Source organism: Perca fluviatilis, chromosome 7 (genome assembly GCF_010015445.1).
Source record: "Perca fluviatilis chromosome 7, GENO_Pfluv_1.0, whole genome shotgun sequence".
NCBI classification, from domain to species: Eukaryota; Metazoa; Chordata; class Actinopteri; order Perciformes; family Percidae; genus Perca; species Perca fluviatilis.
In genome coordinates, this window is record NC_053118.1 from 29452885 (window position 1) to 29465759 (window position 12875).

The 12875-nt window shown below is 38.1% G+C and overlaps 2 protein-coding genes across 5 annotated transcripts in view; both read right to left on the minus strand.

The window, feature by feature from the left end:
• Window positions 1-636: 636 nt before the first annotated feature.
• On the minus strand, window positions 637-8000 carry LOC120561732 (cytokine receptor common subunit beta-like). Its single transcript, XM_039804949.1, has 13 exons — window positions 7974-8000; window positions 7630-7723; window positions 6638-6749; window positions 6358-6530; window positions 5937-6088; window positions 5665-5833; window positions 5171-5282; window positions 4891-5063; window positions 3867-4018; window positions 3592-3760; window positions 3165-3261; window positions 2936-3020; window positions 637-1798 (listed from the first exon to the last, which is right to left on the minus strand). Exons 2-13 carry the CDS (start codon window positions 7697-7699, stop codon window positions 1259-1261), a joined length of 2004 nt encoding a protein of 667 aa, XP_039660883.1. The 5' UTR covers window positions 7700-7723; window positions 7974-8000; the 3' UTR covers window positions 637-1258.
• A 1777-nt stretch (window positions 8001-9777) lies between these two features.
• Window positions 9778-12875, minus strand: part of il21r.1 (interleukin 21 receptor, tandem duplicate 1) — a 57020-nt gene continuing 53922 nt past the window's right edge. For all 4 annotated transcript variants that reach the window (XM_039807347.1, XM_039807348.1, XM_039807349.1 and 1 more), the window contains exon 9: window positions 9778-12673. In XM_039807347.1, the coding sequence (XP_039663281.1) occupies window positions 11906-12673 (768 nt within the window). In that variant the 3' untranslated portion in view covers window positions 9778-11905. The remainder of the gene's footprint in view (window positions 12674-12875) is intronic.

The following is a 12875-nucleotide window of genomic DNA, read 5'->3' on the forward strand; positions in this document are numbered from 1 at the left end:
TAAACTAGCAAACCCACTTTAAAAACTAATTAAAACCAAACTGAAATTGAAAACAAAAAGTCAAAACAAAATAAAGAAAATAAATAATGAAACATGCAAAACTATAATAACCTTGGTTTCAGCTAGGTGTATAAACTGCCAACTGACTGTGTTTTTTGTTTAATTATTTTAAAACATCCCACTCCAACAAATATGGCCTGGGTTACAGCATGAAGATAAATATTAAATTAAATATTGTAAAGATTTCTATTGACCTACAGCATAAAATGACCATATAAATAATTCTCTTTATTATTAAATTACAATTTACACTCTGTTGTCATTACACACAGGCCTGAAATACACACACTCACACTAATGGAGAGATGTCAGAGTGAGTGGGCTGCAACTGCAACTTGGCAGTGCCCAGGAGATGAACTGGCATCTCTCCAGCTACCAATCCATCTTGGTCCTTCATACCATATGGGGACTTGAACCAGCAACCCTGCAGTTCCTAACACAACTCCCTACAGACTGAGCTACTGCCATCCAAAAGACACAAAATATATCCACTTCTTTACCAGTATAGTGCCTGAAGAAACACTGATGTGTTTACTTGCTAACATCAATGCAGAAAGTAATAGAGAAACATTCATATTGAGATTATTCTTTATTGATCCTCTTGGAGAAATATTGTACATCCTGACCCATTCTATTCATTTAAAGAACATTGTCAACAGGCCTCACCCAGGCAATATGTTTTTAGTTGATCAACACCAACAGTGCAAGAATTCACAAATGGATGCTGGTCCAGCAAATAACTATAAACATCTCTCTCAAGCCAGTAAACAATTGCAAAGCTACTCATTTGACTTTGTTGGATTTTTCAACTCAGAGATTACATACTTCATATAAAAGTTGAAGGCAAAGTACATAACTAAAAAACATTAGGCTAAGCATTAAAAAAAAATTTCATAAAAAGCTGATGTGAAAATAACGCATGTCATGACATTCTGCAGTCGGTATTGCAAATGTGTTGTGTTTATGTTTTCTTCATAAAAAGAAAGGTAATGAGGTACATTCAAATGGTTCATAGATGTTGTAGGAAATTCAAGTGATAAAAAGTGCTATCTGGAACACATAACATACAGTACGTGCGAGGGCATGCAAGCATTGTCTGATTATGACCTTTCCCTGCAATGCAATATAAAGCCATTGTGACCAGTCGTAATGTAAATTTTGCTTTCTCCAAACCAACCGACAGGATCACTTCTTATTTTTAGCTCTCGCACTCTTGCAGGGAATCAAATGGAACATTTAGGTTGCTTCTTTTGGACATTAACACAGGAGCAAAACCTTTTGCGGTTTTGTTGAGAATGCAGTAATCACTACAATAACATGGTGGTGGACTGTCATCAACAGGATTGTTCGGTAAACTGCACTCTGGGCTTTGGGTCAGGTCCTCACAGCTACAACCAGAGTCCGCACGGCTCATGTTGAAGAAATCTTCAGGCGGAGTGCAGACAACTTCTACTTCTTTAATGCCAACCCCCCAAACAGAGCAAGGGAGCTGAGTGTAAGGCATGTCCCCTGGACAGACCGTAGTTATGGGCGTGGAGGCCTCATGTATCCCGGGTAAGCCAACATAGGAGGTTTGACACTGATGGAATGCCAGTTGTATTACTGGCGGGTTGTGGAAGTCTTGGTTCTCCTCCGGGTCCTTTGTAATGGGTTTCGGCACAACAATCACAGGATCAGTTCTCAAGTTCTCCTCAGTTTTGTATGTAAGCACAAATTGGTGTTGAGGTGAAAGCCATTTCTGCAATTCAGAAGCATTGAGATACATTAGGTGATAAAGTTGCATGACTCATTTCCACTGAAGCATGCTACAGACTCTTTAACCATGCTGATAATTCCCTCTCAGATTATTACACAAACTCTTTTGGTAACCAGGATGCTAGTTGGCAATCTCTGTTGTTTTTTGCCTCATATATGTTATTGATGCGTTATTGTGGAACCCACGCAACTTCAAGGCAAGGCCTGCCCTTCAATAGCATTCGCATACTAATACTGGCCAGGCGTCCATGCTTACACAAGATAACGTAACCCGATTTGTTCAGGTCCTATCCCCTAACCAATCGGCTATCCTAACCTTAACCACTCAAGGTTAATGCCTAACCCCAACCAATCGGGCTGCTTCGTAGGGGGGAACTTGTCTAGAAGTTACGTGGGATCCATAATAACCCGTTATTGACTAGTCCATATCCTCGACGTTCCACTTCCGGGATCGCTCCGGTGCTGTAGGAAATTCCACCGGATGCATGTCTTTTCGCCGATGTCCGTTGCCTGTCGCTTTCTTTGTGTTGGAATTTTAAACTCCGGTGGATTTATGAGCACTCTGGTTAACTGCTCCTCAGATCTCTGCAGGGTAAATCCAGACAGCTAGCTATCTGTCCAATCTGAGTTTTCTCTCGCACAACTAAAACTTTTGAACGTACACATGTTCCACAAAAACAAGTTCCTTCCCAAGGCTATTTTGCAGCGGCTCGGTGCGGAGCTTAGCGCCGCCAATAACGATAGTGATGGGTTTAAAGAAATGCCATTAAACCAGAGCACATTTTTTTCTCCCATCATGGAATGCTGTGTGGACTAGCCAGACCCTCCTCTGCAGTGCTGTGGAGGAAGGTCTGGCAAAGTGAGACTAGTTATTGACTAACACAGTAATTAGTTAGTTGATTAGTTGCTGAATTTATTTCTTATGTTGTGCTTTCATTTGCACATCATGTAGACTCCCTCTGTGTATTTCTGTTTATTGTTGTGCAAGGATACTTTAACTGTAGTCATTTTGAAATGAAACTAAATATGATTACTGTTAAAAACAGATATATGGAGTGGTTTACTTAAATAAGACAACAAGACAGATAATGGATAAGAGGACATTGCATTAACACCTCACCTGGAGATTGCCTTCGTGTTGTTGAAATAGAGGTTGGAAGAAAGGGGCAGGCGATGGTGTCTTGGACAGAGTTTTTATCTTCAGTCTGTCATACAAATCATGACAGATCAGATCAATCAAATCAAATTTGACTTTTTAGGCAAGCAACCATTATTAAGAGCAGGCTACAATGATTGTGAAAATCTTAAATTTCCCCTTTCACCAACATTTCAAAGAACAGATGAATTACCTTGCAGCGGGACTGTAGAATACAAACAGCAGGACTCCAACAGCCACACACACTGGGCCCAAAGATTTGATCAAAATGACTAATGTATAATCTTGTTCTGCGAAAGTTTCATGAAATTATACAGAATTAATGAGTCATACTACAGTAATGACAGTACATTCTTTAGGTGGCGGGTGAGTTATTAGTATTATTCTACGAAGGTGGTGAAACAAAAAAAAGATGAAAAGGTTTGTTTCAAATCTCAAATCGTTCACACAATATACAATACTGTTCTTGATGACACAGAGACACACAATTCAGGGACAACAAGACCTCACACAGTTTAAGACAGCAGAGAGCAGACTTTACATGTATATCAGTACATGTACATGCATTATTGACAGTCAGAGCCACAAAGCCTTTATACAAAAAAAAGGGGGCACTTTACCTTCTGCTGCTTCATTTTTCCAGCATGTCGATGGACTCCATTTACTCCAAGTTCCTATATAGTCATCACTATTAGGTATAGATCTCACTTTAATGCAATATGTAGCACTTGGTTTAAGTATTGACCTTTGGATCAATGCATACCCCTCGAGTGAATTGGAATGAAGAATCTGAGGAAAAGTTGAAACAATTAAACAAACAATTATTGTTTGATCTTATTATGGCAAAACATAGTTTTAATTTAATTGTATGGCTATTTATAACAATGGCTCTTACTTTGTTCTCAGTGCTTTGAGATGTTTGAAGTAAGAGTTCGTAGTCAAGGCAATCGTACAAGTACTGATGGTCTTCATATCCACTTTTCCAAGTGATGTTGAAAGTCTTTGGTGTTTGTTGGACCTCAGGTTGATGCGGGGATGTCAGCTCAACTGATCACAAACATTTACAGTATCAAAGCATATCTACATATATAAAAAAACAAAAAAACAATACATACAGCACATTTTGCAAAAGCACAACCCGTTTGTTCAGTATCTCAACTGATTAATGAAGATACGTGCTTTAGAAATATCCAAATTTCATGACATTTCGTGTAATTTTATGGGTACAATATCACGCCAACAAAGAAACACAAACATCAACAAATGTAATAGCCGAGACACACCAACCAGATGGCCGACCGTCGACAGAAAAGCCAGTTGGAATGATCAGTCGGGTCCCCGAGGTCCAAAAAACTGCCTCGGAACACACCGACTTGAGAAACGTAATACGTCTTCATAGCAGCAGGCGGCGCTACTCTGTATTGTTGCCCAAGAAATGAAAACCGGCAACTGATAGGACGAATGAGTCACATGGGTTTGTTTTCTCCGGAAATTCAAAGCCAGACTGTCATGGCGGCTTGTTCAGAATACGATCTCATATTGTACTAAAATAGTTCACTGAAACATGTTTCTGTAAACATTTAAGCGAGAAATAGGCCATGCAGTTGCTGAATCTGTCTTCATTTCAGATTGACAAAGTTTAAAAGAATGTTGTCAGATTTTGAGAGACTCTAGTCACGCTCATTCCGCTCCCCATTTCCGGGTGAGTCCCGACTGCCCTGTCTCCGACTGAACACATCAGGTCGGCCAAAATGAAGGCTGACAGCCCCTCAGACGGACGACGGCACGGGACACACCGAACAGACTTGAGTCACCGACCTCGCCAGACTGTCCAATGGCCGATAATCGGCTTGGTGTGTCTCGGGCTTAAGTCACTCAGACACACAATCAGTTATTCATTTAAATTAGTTCATACTTACTGTTCTGTGTTGGTTGAAAATTCTCTGTTAAAGGTTGACAGCCAGATTCATAACAAAGTTTCAAGTCATATTCATCATAACTTGAAAAAACATGCAAGTCTTTCCGGATCTTACAGACACAGCTGTAACTGTGATTCATCTCCACAAGTGGGCAGGAAATCTTTTCTTCTTCACTACAATTCAATAAACAATAACAAAACATTAACATGTGATTGTGTGGCACAAACACAAACATTAATTTCTGTAAGAAGAATGTAACATTTGCAAGAGGAACAATTACTATATGAATTTCAGGCTGTAGGTGGTGTTGGATAGTCCCACGGGATTACCAGTGATGTTCAAGACACAAGTAATTGAGTTCCAAAAGGCAGTCACACATGAGTATCCATCAACTACAGGATGAAAGTGGAAAGAAAAGATAATTGTAATGTAAATTCTGACACAATTTATGATATTGCAAAATGTATTAAAGTTACACAATTGTGTGCTGTCACATACATCACATACTATGCATGTGTACAACACAACATAATAAGTTACTCAAATACTGAATAATCCAGTGGTGCAAGAAGTATTCTGATCTTTTTCCTAAATTCTATGAAACATTGGATCATTTTACCTCTTTAGGCCTTGAACAGTTATTTTAAATAAAACTATCTCAGAAGTTTAAAGGATAAATATCTCTTTGATGAAACTGCTATATCAGTACATGTACATGCATTATTGACAGTCAGAGCCACAAAGCCTTTATACAAAATAAAGGGGGCACTTTACCTTCTGCTGCTTCATTTTTCCAGCATGTCGATGGACTCCATTTACTCCAAGTTCCTATATAGTCATTACTATTAGGTATAGATCTCACTTTAATGCAATATGTAGCACTTGGTTTAAGTATTGACCTTTGGATCAATGCATACCCCTTGAGTGAATTGGAACGAAGAATCTGAGGAAAAGTTGAAAGAATTAAACAATTATTGTTTGATCTTATTATAGCAAAACATAGTTTTAATTTAATTGTATGGTTACAATATAACAATGGCTCTTACTTTGTTCTCAGTGCTTTGAGATGTTTGAAGTAAGAGTTCGTAGTCAAGGCAATCGTACAAGTACTGATGGTCTTCATATCCACTTTTCCAAGTGATGTTGAAAGTCTTTGGTGTTTGTTGGACCTCAGGTTGATGCGGGGATGTCAGCTCAACTGATCACAAACATTTACAGTATCAAAGCATATCTACATATATAAAAAAAATAACAATACATACAGCACATTTTGCAAAAGCACAACCCGTTTGTTCAGTATCTCAACTGATTAATGAAGATACGTGCTTTAGAAATATCCAAATTTCATGACATTTCGTGTAATTTTATGGGTACAATATCACGCCGACAAAGAAACACAAACATCAACAAATGTAAGTCACTCAGACACATACAATCAGTTATTCATTTAAATTAGTTCATACTTACTGTTCTGTCTTGGTTGAAAATTCTCTGTTAAAGGTTGACAGCCAGATTCATAACAAAGTTTCAAGTCATATTCATCATAACTTGAAAAAACATGCGAGTCTTTCCGGATCTTACAGACACAGCTGTAACTGTGATTCGTCTCCACAAGTGGGCAGGAAATCTTTTCTTCTTCACTACAATTCAATAAACAATAACAAAACATTAACATGTGATTGTGTGGCACAAACACAAACATTAATTTCTGTAAGAAGAATGTAACATTTGCAAGAAGAACAATTACTATATGAATTTCAGGCTGTAGGTGGTGTTGGATAGTCCCACGGGATTACCAGTGATGTTCAAGACACAAGTAATTGAGTTCCAAAAGGCAGTCACACATGAGTATCCATCAACTACAGGATGAAAGTGGAAAGAAAAGATAATTGTGATGTAAATTCTGACACAATTTATGATATTGCAAAATGTATTAAAGTTACACAATTGTGTGCTGTCACATACATCACATACTGTACATGTGTACAACACAACATAATAAGTTACTCAAATACTGAATAATCCAGTGGTGCAAGAAGTATTCTGATCTTTTTCCTAAATTCTATGAAACATTGGATCATTTTACCTCTTTAGGCCTTGAACAGTTATTTTAAATAAAACTATCTCAGAAGTTTAAAGGATAAATATCTCTTTGATGAAACTGCTAAAAACTGATATCTGAAATTTGACAAGGGGATCCTACACTGCTGTCAAAAGCCCAAAAGGTTGGAACCTCTGGTTTAATCTTTAAAAAATGTATAGTATTTTATAAACTAATGTTTTTTTTTAAATAAAAATCTGTAAAGTAGCCAGCAACTCCAGCTGTCAGATCAATGCAGTGGAGTAAAAAATACATTTCTCCTAAATGTAGCGTAATAGAAGTATTAGGTTACACAAAATGGAAACACTCAAATAAAGTACCTCAAAACTGTACTAAGGCACAGCACTTGAGTAAATGTACTTAGTGACTTTCCACCAGCAGCACAATCAAAATGTCAATCACAAATGACAGACAGATATTGATGATACAGAGATGGTATGAATTACAACTTGACCTTTCCATAGTTTAATAATTCCCCTCCTACTGTGGTTGATTACTGGAAGAAGTTATCTGGGCAGAGTTAATCATACAAAGGAGAATATTTGATCATGTGAATACCGATCACAAGATGAGATATGCCACAAGTTGCCTTATTAAAGCATTTCCCACAGAAGAAGTTCAGAGGATGTGAGCTGTACCTTTGATGCAGATGGTCACAGGTAGGATACTGGAGCACCAACACACGAACATGAACGGCAAACACTTCATGTCTCCATGGATGTAAGTATCACACTGTGGACATGAATAAAACATTTCTTCTCATTCTTGAATGTCTAATTAAATCTACTGACTCTCTGTAATACAAGACATTTATCATTCCAGTCTACACCAACATTCATAGAAATGTATCTTTCTGTAATATACACTGGTGACATGAATATAACAAATTCACAAATTGAATAATATTTCATTAGTTTACATTATTTAAAAAAGACAAGAACATCAACAGTTGCCATGTGTATGAATGGAAAAGTGCTATTACCTAGGGGCTGTCCTGGTGCTGTTGATGTCTTAGACAGTGAATGAGAGATAGCACTGAGGTTTAACTTATCACTGCACAGGAAGTCAGAAAGATGTACGTCACAGTTTAGTTTTTTGTACATGCGCAAGGCAAGACAAGGCAGTTTTATTTGTATAGCACAATTCAGCAGCAGTGCGATTCAAAGTGCTTTACACAAGACATAAAGACAGTTAAAATTTCATACAAATTGGTAACATATAAAAACAGTTAATACGGGGAAAAAAATGAATAAAAAATTAAATTGAAATACAAAAATATATAGTATTTCTCTATAATAACATCCAAGAGAGTAGATCAGAACACAGGCGATCTGTACTGATGGTCTCACATTAATCTCCCTTTTAATAACCAAGGGGGTACCACAGGGTTCTGTACTTTGTCCATTATTTTCTACTATCTACTATCTATTCTACTATTTACTTTAATATATTATTACTCCAACACGTACATTTAACTATCCATGTAAATGCTACCAGCTTGTATGCACATATGTAGCTATTCTCCAACTCAAGCCATGTCTAGATTACATACTGCCAGACATCTCTGCATAAACTCAAGTCTGTACTGAATGATGAAAAACAAAATGCATTTTACTCTCAAGGACCCCAAACTCATATAAATAATAGTACTGAACTTGTTCAATCTTTGAATTTGGTTAGATAGAAATCTTACTTTCCAACCTCACATGGAACAACTTGCACATAATTTGAAGATAAAAATAGGTTTCTTGTATCAGAATAAAGCATGCTTTTCTCTCTCACACAATTAGTGTGTTTGATGAGATATCTCTCATGCTGGTCATTCCACTTTAAAACAACTTAATGCACTTTATTACTGTGCCATGCATTTTATTACATGAGATAAATGTCATGCTCATCCCTGTGTACTAAATTTAGCACAAAAAGTAAAGGGGGGGGTAACTGTAACTGATATTGTAACTGATACTGTTAAAATCTGATGAAAATCTTTTAAACTGACCTTTGTCGATCTGAAATGAAGACAGATTCAGCAACTGCATGACCCATTTCTCGCTTAAAATGTTTTCAGAAAGACGTTTCGGTGAATTCATTTCGTAAAATATGAGATTGTATTCTGAAAAAGCCACCATTATGGTCTGGCTTTGAAATTCGTGAGAAGCCAGACCCAAGAGACTCGTTTGTCCAATCAGCTGCCGGTTTTCATTTTTTGGGCGACAATACAGATTAGCGCTGCCTACGTTTATGGAAACGTATTACATCTTGTGTACACGCAGAACGTATGCTCAAGTCGGCGTCGCTTCGGTGTGTGGATAGCTAACGTTAGCTTAAGTCTGGTGCATCAGCATCAGACTCCAACTAAATCTCAGCCTATAGATCGAACTGTTTGTTATTAATAACAGATTAATGACAGACGACACTCAGTCTAACAATAGCGATTTAATCAAATATGTATTTCTACATAAGCAGTATGCGGCCATCGTATTGGGTCATTGATCCACTGATACGGGGAACAGTCTCAAAACCAATCAGAATCATCATGGGCAGTGCTAAACTCCGCACAGAGCCGCTGCTAAATAGTCGTGCGTGAGAAAACTCAGATTGTACAGATAGTCTAGCTAGCTTTCTCATTTTACCATGCAGAGATTGTAGGAGCAGTTAACCATAGTCCTCATAAAACCACAGAATTTAAAATTCCAACACAAATAAAGTGGAAGGAAATGGAAAATACATGCGTCCGGCGGAAGTGGAACGCGAAGGATATTGACTATACGGGGGAAGACTGAGGGGACATGACGACAATCAACCGTAATTTATTAAGGTATTGTGAACACTCAAGTTCAGGCAAGGTCACAAAATAAACATAAGCCATGTGTATAAAACAAACATTTGTTTAACAAGAAATAAATCTACACACATTTGTCAAAATGATGATCCAAACACACGTCACATTGCATTGACTTCTAAGGGATCGTCTGTTTTCTATCTCCCAAAAGGGGGCGCAGCCTTGACGTTTAGCGAAGTACCCGTATGTGCCGGCCTAACGTATTAGACACTAGCCTCGCTTTGCCAGACCCTCATCCACAGCACAGGAGGGTCTGGCTAGTCCACACAGCATTCCAGGATGGGAGAAAAAAGGTGCTCTGGTTTATTGGCATTTCTTTAAACCAATCACAATCGTCATGGCATAAGCATCAGGAAAAGCCGCGGAAAGGAACTTGTTTTGGTGGAAAATGTGTACGTTCAAAAGTTGTTTAAGTCGTGCAACAGAAAACTCAGATTCACATATACATAAATGTACATGTGAATATTTATCACTTTCTTTCAAAAGTCCATGTAATCCGTCTCAGCCAGCGTCATCGTCCCCCTTCTCCTAGCTAGCTGTCTGGATTTACCCTGCAGAGATCTAAGGAGCAGTTAACCATAGTCCTCATAAATAGACCGGAGTTTAAAATTCCAACACAAACAAAACGGAAGGTAACGGACATCCGGCTGAAAAGAGTGAAATCCGAGAAGTGAAACGTCATGGATATTGATTAATTAAACACAAATGCATGGGGGAAAAGGATCCAGGTTGAAAAATAATAATAATTACCCTTGAACAACAATCAACACCGTGAGACCATCAGCTGTCACGGAAACTCTGGACTTGTTAAAGTAAATGAGACCCACTTCCCCTTCCCACTACAGCTACCATTAGGTGCCCTTTGAGTAGGGAACAATCCTCTAACTGTTCGATATTATCAGTTAATGAACTTAACCAGAACCTGGTAAATGAGTAGCTTCAAACTCCAGGCTTTTTTCTGCATAGAGGAATTGGGACCCAAGGCCCATTCTGAGCCTGGAAAAAACCTGAACTGTGAATTAATTTAATATCAGGGTGTAATGTCATAACTGCAGTTGCACTGGAATAGCAAAATTAACCAGCATGGGCCCAGAAAAGCATAACACAAAAAATATGTATTGTTTTCAGTGTTTGTTTTTCCCAATAGAATGGTAAAATACTGCACTCCCACAGTTGTTCATGCGTAGTACCTATATAAATGTGAAACAAGAAATTTGGTTAAAAAATAAATACAAAATTCCCCCAACATTCTCTATATAACTGAAGGTAAAAAAGCTTTTGTTTCGCCACTTTCTTCTGATAAATGAGGCCAAGGGCAGGAAAAAAAATGTTTTCTTGTGTACAGATGATAACAATTTGCTCCAAGTTTGCTCTTTTGCTAACATTGCAAAAAAACGCAAATATGGTTACAGCGGTTACTCAAAAAATGCATGTGCAGGGACAGCAGACGTTATCAGACATCGTGATAAGGCAGCATGCATGCTGGTGCTACAGTACAAGCTAATGAATCGTGCATGTCCATTAGAATATTAAGCTGAGTGACACAAATGGCAAAAAAAAAGAACAAAAAAAAATACATCCTTTAGCAGTATAAATCAAAGCAATATGCAAACTTTTTATTCCTTGTTGCATGTCTATGGCGTCTGGAGTGTCCCATAATAATTGACTTTCTCAGTGCTTTGTGAGAGTATAAATTGATATTTTACAAAGCAAAATATAACTTGATTAATTAAATTTTCCATTCAAATTAGGCAAATCATAAAAAGATTACATTTGTGAATTGTAATTCTATTTATTTATTTGTCTTTAAATGATCAATGATCAGTCATTCTCTGCCTCTTTGAACTGTCTTTTAAAAGCAAAACACACAATCAATGTTTTAAAAACAAAGAAATCCGACTATTTACATTTACATTGCACAACTAACATTTCAAGATTTACAGGAATATATGCTGAGCAGATACTTCCAATTTACATGTATTTTCTTAAAATGTCAACAATAATGTCCATTGTTAAATATGTGTCCCACAGCACTGCAAACTGAGATTGTGGCAGCTAATCAGCAGCGCTAATCACTGTGTTTCGTTGAGTTCGTTCTCTGACTTGCTACAGTCTTCTTGAATAGTGCTACATATCATCCACTGTTTGACGTAGTTAGAATTTGAGCTTGTGTGCTCATGAAATAAATTGGAGTCCATCTGCTGTGCTATGTTTGAGTCTGAGGCTCCAGGGCTGCTGCACTCTCCAAAACCACTGTCAATAGTGTCCAAGTCCACGTGAGGGTAGCCGTCTTCTGACTGCTCGTTTAAAGCCAACGAGTCAAGTGATACCCTCTCTGGTTCATTAAGCTGGGCACGTGGCTGAAAGTTTATATTTTCCACTGATAAGTCATTCGATATTTGGTTTTCATGTTGTGGTAATATCCTACTTTGCCTATGAAGTTCCTCTAAGTCATAGCCAGCGTGTTCTCTGTTGTCTTCCTCAAATGAGCCAAAGCTTTCTCCGTCTTGGTAACTTCTGAGGGTCTGTGCAGAGCTCTGTGACCCAACTTCCTCCTCAAACTCTTCTTCTCCAGACAGGGTCACAGTGTGGATGGAGACGTGTCCGGTGGAGTGACCGGTGCCCTGGGAACTGCCACCGTCGTGAAAGAACAGCAGTGAGTTGCTGTGAGGCTGCAGCATGTGGAGTAAATGACCACTTTGTTTCATCTCGTTGTCCTTGCTGTAGCTTTGTTTCTCGTCGTTCCATTGAAGGACGTCGTGCTGCTTCTTGCTTATCATCTCAGCATGGGAGTTGACCGTTAGGTAATCGTACTCGCTGAATACAGGCTTCACCCACTCCTGCAACAGAGCAAATGGAAGATAATTGGCCTAAATAAATGGCAAAACTGATCAATACAAGCTTAAAGAAATAGTTGCTTATTTGTGTTCTTAGACAATTGAAACCACTCTCTGCAGTAAATATGAAACTGGAGCCAGCATTAGCTTAGCATAAAGACAGGGAGGAACTGTTAGCATGGTTCTAAGGTTTTTACACTTTGGT